We start from the raw sequence: 11,779 nt of genomic DNA on the forward strand, positions 1-11,779 counted from the left end.
GCCGGGGGAACAAACTAATTCCTTTAAATGAAAAAATGCAAATGTCCTTCACCAGTAAAACAAGCAGATTTTTAAATCCCTGTTTTTGAAATCTACTTGTCAGAGTCTTCAAAGGCAACCGAGGAGGTGGGGGGGGGGGAGGGAGGGGTGGGGACAGATTTTTCATTGTAACAGTGGAAGTTGTCCGATAGGGAGGATATATCAACATGCATTTTTAATCTTTTTCTTAGATTAAAGAGATGGCTTTTGGCAGTGTATTTTAACCAGAGAGAAATGATTTGCACTACTCTCAGAATCTACTTTACTGTCAGCTTTAATCCACCTGAGAAAAAAGAAAAAAGTGATCATTCAAATGCATATAATTCATAGACATTGCAAAAAAGAGCCACCCGTTTCTGCAGTCCTAATATTAACAGTCTGACACAGAATGCGGTGGGAATATTGATTGGCATATGGTAATAAAGAAGCCGTAGGCTTAATTTACAGACATGTGACGTATAGGGCATTTTAACCTAATAAACTTTACGTTTCTGGGTAGCTCTTAAGAGAGAAGCCATTTCAATTGTTTTGCTATTCCATACACTTTTGTAATCCAAAATATATTTCGATCCAAAATAAGTCAAATAATTTTTGCGTGTTTGTGTGTATATATACACATACTTTTTTAAATTAAATTTTTGAGGCTATACAGCCACTGTGCCTATGGTCTGAAGCCATATATATATTATACTTCCTCTAACATATGTGTGTGTGTGCATGTACACACAAATACATGTATTTGTAGCAGATACTGGTATAAAATATATACACTTTGTTGTCATATTGGTTATACGTGAAATTATTCCTTTTGAAATAACCTCAGGCCAGGACTTGTAGTAACTATTTGAAGGCCTTACTTAGTGTCCCCTTGGTGACCCATGCAGTAGCTCAAATTAAACCTTTGTGCATTGGGTTTATGAAGAATCTTTTGTTCCAAAGAAAGCAAAAGCCTCAGTCTGATTTAACACCAAAGAATAAATTTCTCTGACTTTCTAAGTAAATCTAAACGCATTCTATTGACAAAATGGACACACAGGGGATCTTCTAAATACCACACATAATTACACATTTGCACACTTAGAGGGTAATCCTATGATACAATTTCGATCTCCATTTTTAAAAGATAATCACCAGAAAGGAGAGAAAAGAAAATTCACAAGAAAAAGGAAATGTGAAAATGATCATAGGCTTGGGAATTCCCTCAAATCCAGAAAATTCCAGGTTAAGGCTTGAAGTTGAATCATTCCCAGGACTAGCTCTAAAGTTAACAAAAGTACAAGGCAAACAATTTCTTTGGGGACAAGCAGCATTATTTCAATTAGACCTTCTCCTGCAGGGTAAGATCATTCTCCCCACACTATGAATGGACTCCAAGTATCATCAGAAGCAGGTAAACTCACAAGAACCAAAGCTGATATATGGATCAAAGCAGCAGGGTCACAGAACACCAAAGTATCATAGATACTGGAGAAATAATTCAGTGTCTTAGATTTTTCTATAAAAATTTGTGATCTATATAGGACTTCATTCACATGGACACTAACAATAAGGAGGAGAATTTGCTTTGGCGGTAATGGATAACACATCTGCTTATCTTGCTTTTAATTTTTTTTTTTTTACAGAATGTTTCTGAGTATACAGATGTGAGTCAGGTAGCATTTGAATTCCCCACATATACACAACTGAGGTGCCCCGCAACTGGCATCCCCTGGGATCCTTGATTCAGTGACGTCAGCCATACGAATCCAGTGTCCAAACTCAGAATAATAAGCTTAGTTTCTGCGTTATCAGTCCGCATAAATAATAAATCCAGAAAATGTGCTGTATTTGTTGTTATTTCCTCCGTGTGCTTTCCCGCCATCTAGTTTGATGTAGACTTCATCTCCTGGCTCCAAATGAAGAACCACACTGTTACTGGCATAATCATAATTCTGATCGGCGTCTTGGGCAATGGCACTGGCACGCACCTATGTGAAACAAACAAGAATTAGAATGCGTGGAAGAAAATTCTCCAGTATTCTCTCTCTCTCTGTCTCTCTCTCTCTCTCTCTTTTTTCATCCATTCACAGCACGGTAAGCAGACTTGCTGCCATAGCACAGAATTCAGCATGAGAGAGTCCACCTGGGCCTTGGAGCTCTTTGAGGAGATCTTTGCAACAGTTTGAGCTCTATCACTGGAAAGGAGGAACAGAAAGAAGAAAATGGTGCTTTCCTGAGGGTCAAGGCAGCCGTCTTTTCTTACCTTACGTGGTAAACGATGCACACCAACCTATTCTCTTCCTAAATCAGCACCTTTTCTAATTCCTTGAACCTCTACGCCCAATCACTTCTTGGAATGGAAATAAGGGTAATTTTTTTTGCATTTCAATTCAGACCAATTAGCAATAATCTAAACCAGCTGTTTATGAGTACAGAGGTTTAATCCAAACTTCAGCGGGTCCCCAGGATTTTCAGAAAATCGAGATCCACAGGCAGTTGAGATTCAGAGAAATAAAACAACTCCAGCTCTACTACATAGGGGAAAAAAAATGAAGAAAGCCTTTTGATGTGAGGCTTTCGAAATCTAATTCAAGTAAAGCCTTTTTTTTTTTTTTTTGCCAGAAATCTAACTCACTTAAACGTCACCCAAGTTTGCAGAGTTCATTTTTCTATTTGTGGCTTTTTATTATTTCATTGTGCTGTGTGCACTTAAATAAATTATTTAATTGCCACGTATCTAAAAGTTGTAGAAGGAAATAAGATTTGAGGCCTCTACAATTTCTAAAACTTTTAAATGATCTGATTGAATACCCTTTTATATTTAGGTGATTCTAAAATGTGTGGTTTGCTTTGAGGATAGAAGCTGCCTATAATCCTCTCATGTTCAGCCTGTGACATAGACATCCTATCACATTCTCAACTCTGATTAGGCTTCATATTCATTTAGCCATATTTTGATTCTGCCTTGGAAAAAAAATTTTCCATAGGCAGACTTATATTTGACTTATTTCAGTAAGACATCTTCTACTCTGTGCCTTGTTTCTATTCCATTATAATAGTGCTTCCCTTAATAACAGAGCAAACGACTTAGTGGCTTTGTAAACCTGTGTTATGTAATAATACCTGAGTTGGGGTACCGTGTGCTGGCAAAATGAGGGAAACGAGGCACACGTCAAGAATTTCCAGGTGTTTCTTTCAAAATTTAAGTGATAGGTTTTCAAATTAAATTTTCATGGGCTATGTTCTCACATTAATGCTGAAATGTTAAAAAAGGAGAAGGCTCTTTGACACTGCTGAACTTGTGAAGTAATTTGAGTAATATTTTAAAAATTTCTTTCTCTGGATATCGTATAGCAAAAGGAGAAAGGGGCTTAAAGGATTTAGAATTGCTTAACCCTGGGCTAACTGACACTAATACAGTGAAAGCAATGTACCACGCAATTATGCTCAGAAACACTGACTCAAATGTATACACCGATTCAGCGAGGCGATCTGTGTTGACCATTAAGTAATAATACAATGTAACATCACAGTATTTCCTAGAAATTAATTGTAGGTTTGTAGGAGTTGAATGTTTTGATTCATTAATTTCACCTAGTTATAAATTCCCTGGGGGGGGGGGATCTACGAGGAGGATAGCGCTGTTATGACCTGATGTTTTTCTTAACGTGTGAATTTTTAACGGGTTAGAGAAATTAAAAGACAAATTAGTAATTGGCCATATCAGTAATATATTAATGAATTCACAATCCATAAATATACTATTCAGCTATTATTGATAACCAGACATATTTAGTGCTGTAGGTATTTAAAAATGCTCTGCTCTATGGGTGTTGTGCTTTAACACTGTTCTCTATAGAAAGGCATCTGGGAACCAGGACTCATTAAAATCCCTTGATTTAGAGACAATAGTCTTAAACGTAGTTTTTATTCGATAGGGTATAAGCACAGAACCATGGAAATGTGACCATTTTTATTCTGTAGGTACAACCACGGAGACCTGCAAATGCATTAGTGTGATCCTACAGACTAGAAGGTTACCCTTATGGTTTTTCACTTCCTTTGTCATGTGACTGCTTTTTAATAAAAGTGATTCTCTTGAGCTATTAAGCTATACTGTAGACCGCAAGACTTTCCCAATTAAATAACTGCCATACTCCAGCACGCTTTGGACAATTTCAGAATGTCTGCTCACCTGATCACGCTCGGAAGGTACAATGGCACTTGAAATTTCAAGCTCTAGTAACCAGCTCGGCGACTTCGAACAATTCTTCCTTTAAGCCATCAAACTACTGAGCAAGGTAATGCATCCACCTTGGAGGCTATTTTCAGGTTCCCAAATGTACACAGATTTCAGCATTTTCTCCGGGAATATGATGCATCCTTTCCTCAGCCCTATGTACCCATTTCTGCCTAAAGGTCCTCTAAAATCTTTTCATATCACAAGTTAACTATTTAGATTCCGCTTCATCTGTAGTGCGGGTTTCACAGCTTTTTAAAATGATGGTATTAATTTGGCATTTCATTAATCTTGCTAATAAATGAATATCAACTCACAGACTGTTGTTTCCAATATATCTCATGTTCCTCCATGCTGTAATTCACACATTCTTAGAATAAAAATTGGTCCTGAGTTGTTTTATGGTTCTAATCTGGGGCCAGCTTCAGTGGTTAATACAGTGGCTTGTTACAGGGACATTACAGTGACTGTGCTCACACAGCAATTTTTAAATTCAGGTTTGGCTGCTAAAAGTGTACAAACACATTACAATTATGTTTCCTGTCTCTTTATAAAGCCATTTGAGTCCAACTTTTACCTTTCATATCAACAAATGGTATGATTAGATTTTACGTTGATGGTTTCAACAGGGAATATGAGAACTGTAATCCCTTTAGTGGCATATTTGTGAGAATGTAGCAGCCTGTGTGGCTTTAGCATTATCTTATTAGTGAGGGTTTATCATCGGAGACGATATTTATGGTAACATTTGCTAATTTAATTAATTGCTACTGATGCTCCCATAATTTCATTTTCATTGTACTTCTGTGGGATCATAAACAAAAGGTTAAGTGGTGCATCAGGTTAATTTACCGGCCTTTGATGTTTCCATCTGTGATCCTGCATTCAACACAAAGCATAAATAAAATGCTTCCCATATAGTTACGGTCCAGAGGCACTCCTCTATCCTAGAGTGAACTGCATATTTAGTTTAATTTTTGTGCTTCTCAAATCCACTTAATCCATAGCACATTACACTGACATAGATCTCTGAGTTTCTGTTTTATGAAAACAAATTAGGTCTGCTCAGGGGGGAGACTGCCATGCTAAGAAGTGATCGGACAAGAACATAACTGAAAACCAAGGATAAACTATTTGTTTCATAGTAATAAAATAAATTTCATAAAATAGTTCTCATTTGCAACTCTCTGCAAATCAGACTTTACAAAATAGTCCTGTTCTAGGGATAAAATTCCTTAATGGTAATATTTTAATAGCCATTTTCCAAAAGAGTCCATGTTGAAGTCGAAAATACATTGTGTGGTACTACATATACATATATTTTTTAATTACTTGTTGCACACCTTTTGAAGAAGTCACAGCTTAATAATGCCAATGGAGAGCTTGCTACATGATAAGGTCAGCTGGTTTGCCTTATTTTTTTTTTCCTGATCCTCACAGAATGTGCCTGCTAGGATGATACAAAGGAGCATTCGACTCTCCAAACAATGAAATAATTTTAAAAACAAAATGCAGGTAGCGCATGTATAAGAAATGGTTTTCTTGGAATCAGTACAATATACCTGAGCTCAGCAGTTGAGATAAGAACACTTAAACTAATTAATATGTATCGTTCCCTGATTAGTCATGCAATTGCCATTTCTGGATACTTAAAAGATGTGAGTGTTTTTATTCAGTGGCTGATAAAACTTGGTATTGTTCCATTTTAATTAATACCTCTAAAAACAATCCTTCAGCCCGACAGTAATTTCCAGACCTAACCTTTGAGTCAGAAGAGAGCCAATTTGAAAAGAAATGGGTGCCTCATCACTGTCTGCCAAGGGGCTGGTCATAAACCATTCCCTAAAGGCGACAGAATACCTCTATTTGGGTACGGTGAGTCATGCCCTTTTTAGCCATTTACCTATACCTGGCTCACTGCTCTATAAATGATTTTTATTTATCTTAATATTATTTTTTGTGCATAATAACTATAATAAACAACCCTGTCAGTGCCGCCTGGTGGCCATTTTCCCTTTTTTGTTGTTGTTGTTTGTTTGTTTTGTTTTGTTTTGTTTTGTTTTACCTGTCTTGTGGGTTCCTTGAGCTTTTTTAATTCCTTTAGAAGTGACGGGTGGGAGGAAGGGGGAGGGCAGGATTTTGTGCCCTTCCTTATACATTTAGAGTATTTGTCTTCCACTTTTGAAAAAACTCTGATACTGAATTAGGCCTTTGGAATAAATCCTGCCTTAATGCTGCTTACTAGAGACCTGGGTTAGAACGGAAAAGGTCTGATTTCGAGGGGGCGGGTGATCTGAAGCCCAATGAGCCCTCGTTAAATCTAAGTTGGCCACAGCGGGGTTCCCTGGGCCACCCAATAAGCAACATTAAAGCCAGAGAACCCAGACCAGACTTCAGGCGGCAGGTTGCAAGGCCTTGCCCGAGTGCGGCTGCTGATTCAGCGCGCGAGCCTCAGGTCTGATTACACTTTTAGGCAGTTACAAATACTATTGTCCTCTTCTGACTGAGAAATTAGACACACTTTGTTTTTGCACTGACCGCGAATTTCTCAAGCAAACGGTAAAGTGGCGCCGGCATAAAAGTGGCCACCCGTGGCCCTTGTGGCAGAGCCGACCAGCTCAGGAGACTAAGTCCCAGGGGCCCGGGCGCTGCTCTGAGGCTGGTTCACAGTCAAGGCCAAGGCCACTGCCTCTCGAGAGAAGGCGGGGTTGGAAAGACTACCCAGCCGGCGGCCCGGGGCTCCCTGGCGGTGAGGCCCATCGCCCCAGGGCCGGCTCGGCCTCCTGCCCTCCTTGCCCCCTGCCTGTGCGGCCTCCTACCCCAGCCGGTGGAATAAGGGCTCTGCGTTTGGGTGCGTGTTTTACGGAGTGCACTCACGAGTCTCAACTTTTTTCTTTTGTCATCAACACTCTTTACTTCTCCCCCTTCTTCTGCTGGGGCTGAAATCTAAACAGGAGTTTGCGTCTTGCATTTGACTATATGCTTGTTTCCGAGGTCTGGGACGCCGCAAGGGCCCTGGCGACCGCAAGTCCCCGGTCCCTCTTCGGCTCGGGACGCCCCACACTTGGACTCGCTCTTTCGGGTCCCTTCTTTCTCCAGCGGGCCCCCTTCTCCCCCGAGTTTGCCACCCTGGCACGCCCACTTCGGGGCTCCCCGCTAGCCGTCCTATTCCAGGCAAAGCCTGAGAGCGACCCTAAGCTGCAGAAGATCCCCCGGCCGAGGGTAGCGTCCCGCTCCCGGCCTCCCGGGGCACGGGCTGCCCAGGGGACCGAGCTCCCAGCTCCCCTGCCCTCGAGGGTCGCTCGCGCACTCGCGCGCACAGCGAGCGCAGGTCCCAGCTTGGGAACCGCCCTCTCCGGGCCTCCGGGCGCCCTCTTAGGCCCGCGACCCCCGCCTCTCCAGGGAGTAACAGCGTCCCCTCGGCTCCACTCCCGGGAGCCCGGCTGCCGCGCCCTTCCTCCGCGGGCTCCCACCCCCATTTCCGGGGTCTCCTCCCTCTTGCCTGCACCTTCCCGCGCTCCCTCCCCGCCCACCCAGCTGCCTGCCGGCACTCACCTGGTTGTTCTTGCAGAGATCAGCCCACATGCTGGTGCCGTCCCCTCCGCGCATCAGGACGTGGTAGGTGAAGAAGTAGATGCCCGGGATAGAGCAGGTGAACTTGCCCGTGGTGGGATCGTAGTGGTTACCGAGGTTGGTGACCACGTCGTCGAACTTGAGCACCTCGTAGCCTTCGTGCTGCCGCTTGAGGCCGGCGTAGAAGGCGATCTTGGGCACCGTGCTGTAGGTGGCGGCGCTGATGGCCCCGGCCGCGTTCAGGCCGGGCGCCCCGGGCGGGCCCGGCAGGCCTTGGCGGCCGGGCTCGCCCTTCTCGCCCGGAGGGCCCACGGGACCCGGCGGCCCGGGCTCACCGGGGGGCCCGCGCGGGCCCGCCTTCCCCGGCCTGCCGGCCTCGCCTTTGGGGCCCTGGATGAAGGTGGGCAGGGACTGCATGAGGCCGCGGTCGGGCGTGGCGGCCGTGCTGGGCGCCTTGGTGCCCCCGTAGGGGTCGCAGACCATGCGGCAGGTGCCCAGCATCTCGTAGTGCGCCGACGTGCCGGCCGAGCTCACCAGCACCGGGATGAGGATAACCAGCAGCAGCACCATCACCACCCCCAGCGCCCCGGCGGCGATCAGGCGCCTCCTGCTGCCCACCAGCCGGCTCAGCGCGGGGCGATCCTCTTGTCTGCTTTTGGACAAAATTTTGAAGGTTGGGCGGGGACCTCCTCAGAGCCGAAAACAACCCCCTGCGAACCCCAACTCCCCTGGGCGGGCGCGCGCCGGCCGCTCCCCGCCTGCTCCTGCTCCTGCTCCCGCTCCCCCTGCTGAGGCTGCGGCTGGGGAGGGAGCTCGGACGCCGGGCGACTTGAGCTGAAGTCCCGGGCTGGGGGGTGGGGGCTGGGGGAGGGGCGCGCAGGGCGCCCTCTCGCCTCCCGCGAGCCCCTTGGCACCTGTGGCTGCGCCTCGGGCGCCGGCGCGGCCACCCGGAGGGCCGAGCCAGCCGCCGCCTCTCGCGCCGCCCGGGGCCGCTCACACTTTTATGCGGCCGCTGCCTGCGATCGACTTTTCCGTTTTTGCCGACTGCGCCAGTTCGCACCAACTTTCCGTCTGAAGTTGCCTTTTTCTGCCTCCTCCTCGGCTTCTCTCGCTGGCTCGGTTCGCCCTTCCGCTGCCTGTCTCCCCCTCCTTCGCCACCGCCACGGCAGCCCTAAGAGAGGCGCACCCCCCCGCCCCCCGCGAGCTCGGGCCGGCCGCCCCCCGGGTGCGCGGAGCAGCGGCGGCGGCGGCGGCGGCGGCGGCGGCGGCGGCGGGCACGGTCAGCGCGGCGAGGCTCGGGGCTGGAGCGGAGGGGCCAGTGAGCAGCGGCGAGCGCCTGGCGGCCGGGAGCGGAGCGCGAGAGAGACTGAACGCAGAATCCTGCCCGGGTACCACCTGCCAGGAGAAGAGGAGGCTGACAAACGCGCGCCGGAGCAATTTATAGGCACCCAAGGCACAGAGGAAGGGGAGCCGCTCTGGCGTCTCACTGCAGCATCTGCTCCGCGCATCCCACTCAGAGAGAGTTTGGCATTACTCTGACAATGTGGGATTTTTTTTTTCTCAGCCTCTCTCTCTCTTTTTTTCCCCCTCTGCACATGGATGAACAGTGAGATCGTGAACACTCCCTTGCCGAGCCCAGGTGATGGCAGCTCTCTCGTTGGACACACCTGGCGGGGGGAGGGGGAGGGAGACAGATGTGCAATGGCCTCGGGGACTCGAAGGTCACACCTGAGCCCCCTGTGTCCCCGCGGGGAGCTGCGCGTCTTGGAGGGTGGAGGTGAGGGTTGAAAAGAGGATGGCTCCGTTGACAATATTTCTCTGCTGGCTCACCCACAATCAGCCGGCGCTTCAGGTGTTTTTCGAAATGCCACTTTTAACATAAGAAGGGCCCTTTAGAATTTTCCAGATGGTTTTCTTTTGTAACCTTATGGTTTCCCTCGCCAGTCTTCTAAAATGAAACAAGATGCCACCCAGAGAACAGGAAGGTGTGTTGAAAAGCCCAAGGGCTGTTTTGAATGATTATGAATGATCAGGCCCACCACACAATGGGGTGGGGGTGGGGGTGGGTTCTTTTAACAAATGTGCGACCCCGTGTCCTCTGCTTACAGGACTGCAGTTCTAGCTACCTTTCAGGAGATCCTGCCATTGGATCTGAAGTTGCATGTACTTGCACTACATGCACGAGAGATAATGACTTGTGGGATGTCTTTAAAGGTCTTAAAGCAAGCAGCCTTTACAAAAGTGCTGGGCAAGATCTTTTTGCTGAGATATGGAAAGTGTCCTGTAAGCTCCAGGCACAGTTCCTGCATGTACACTGAGGCATGGGGAAAAGAGGTAACATGGGAGAGCAGAAGGGAAAGCCTGGATTTGTAATATTAATGTAAAACCCCCAGAGTAGGTATTAGGCAAGTTATCCCACTAACAAATACAGAAGGCACGCAAGAACGGCCTTAAATAAACAAGCAGAATTGATTTGTAAATCATACTTTTGCATTCAGGACCCATGGATGTCAATCAAACGTGGATGGCATTTGCTTGTCAATACGGGGATGATGGCTGGGAAGATGGTGACTTATTACATCAGGGTGAGAATCCGAAATGAGCAAGAACAAACAACACCACAGCAAGCGGAACAGTAACCTCCCGGCGGCCTGGGATCTTGTCTGCGGCCACCATAGCACCGAGCGTCCCCTTTTCTGTTCCTTCCGCCTACCTTCCACAGCACCCCGGTTTAGTTCTTTCTTTCCTTCTTCTCGGTTTCAAAAGTAAGGTCAAATGAGCAGGCGGAAGACAACACCGATTCATTGATTCTTTTAAGAGAAATGTCAGGAGCTCCTTCAGGCCTTTCCTGGGAGAATCAACAGCCAACCCGGCCTAGGTCTCCAGGTTTTCTCTCCCTCTGGCTGCTGAGGGGGCCGCTGCTCTTGCTACTGGACAAGAGTCCTTCCCACTCCTCAAACCTTTAACTTTTATTTTCGGGTAGTGGTTTTAGAAACGTGTGTCTGTGTCTTGGGCATAATTATACATGTATTTCAGAATACTTTTACTCACACGAGGAACCTTATTTTCATATATTTGAGCAGCGGACACATAGCAAATTCTCCACTGACCACAATGCCTATTTTCCTAACACACGATCTGGGTTGCTTCTCAAAAGCCACCTTTCTTTTAGGGGACGAGATGGTAAAGGGTGGTAACAGGATGAAGGTTAATGCATTAATCAAACTCTTTTCCGATGCACCAAGTTATCAACATTCAGAAGACTTCTTTATTGCTAAAGAGAGTCCAGGTGGGGGGTAGAGGGGGGAGTTTTTAAAAGGTAGAGTTGAATAAAGAAATTCTCATTGAAAAATCTCAAGATACGTGGCATTTTCCGCTGGAGACTGCTCGCCTTACAGAGGAACCCGGTGAGGATGCCATGAAATGGTAGGGTTGGAATGAATGCGGGCAAGCGAGTCCACACCAGCTCACTTTTGCAGATGTTGTAAGGGCGGGACACAGCTGGGAGCAGAACCGGGGCCGTCCAGTGTGCGTGCTGGTACCCTTTCCTCTACATTGCACCGACGGACCTATGGTACCGTTCCGTTCATGGAGGCTCTTCTCCTTCTCCTTCCTCTAATGCCAAAGCGCAGCTTGGCTTCGTGAGCGAGGGCACTGGCATCTTAAAGTTCCGCTGAGGTTTGGAAAGGTGCTCTGTAGTCCTCCTTCACGAAGAAGGCAACGTTGGCCAGGCCACATGGCTGAGCCATTTTCCTGTTGAGTGCACAAACCCGGGTGGCCCATGGACATTTGGCTTTTCAGCGAAGTAAGTTTAAATTATTGGTCTCCTTCCTTTTCTCTAGAAGCGTCCCACCATGTGCTTTGGGAGAAGCTTCTTGTTGTTGTTCAGGGATGACTGGGTAGTAGGTGAACTAATGGCAGCTTGCAGCCACTTTCCACCACTTGAAT

At 46.8% G+C, this 11,779-nt stretch overlaps 1 protein-coding gene across 1 annotated transcript; it reads right to left on the bottom strand.

Moving 5' to 3' along the window:
• Positions 1-300: 300 nt before the first annotated feature.
• On the bottom strand, positions 301-8,707 carry C1QL3 (complement C1q like 3). Its single transcript, XM_047066521.1, has 2 exons — positions 7,814-8,707; positions 301-2,006 (listed from the first exon to the last, which is right to left on the bottom strand). Exons 1-2 carry the CDS (start codon positions 8,399-8,401, stop codon positions 1,827-1,829), a joined length of 768 nt encoding a protein of 255 aa, XP_046922477.1. The 5' UTR covers positions 8,402-8,707; the 3' UTR covers positions 301-1,826.
• Between the last annotated feature and the right edge of the window lie 3,072 nt (positions 8,708-11,779).

This window comes from Lynx rufus, unplaced genomic scaffold, assembly GCF_022079265.1.
Source record: "Lynx rufus isolate CCGP_SWC_20201006 ecotype Redwood Valley unplaced genomic scaffold, mLynRuf1.p SCAF_7, whole genome shotgun sequence".
In the NCBI taxonomy this organism is placed as follows: domain Eukaryota; kingdom Metazoa; phylum Chordata; class Mammalia; order Carnivora; family Felidae; genus Lynx; species Lynx rufus.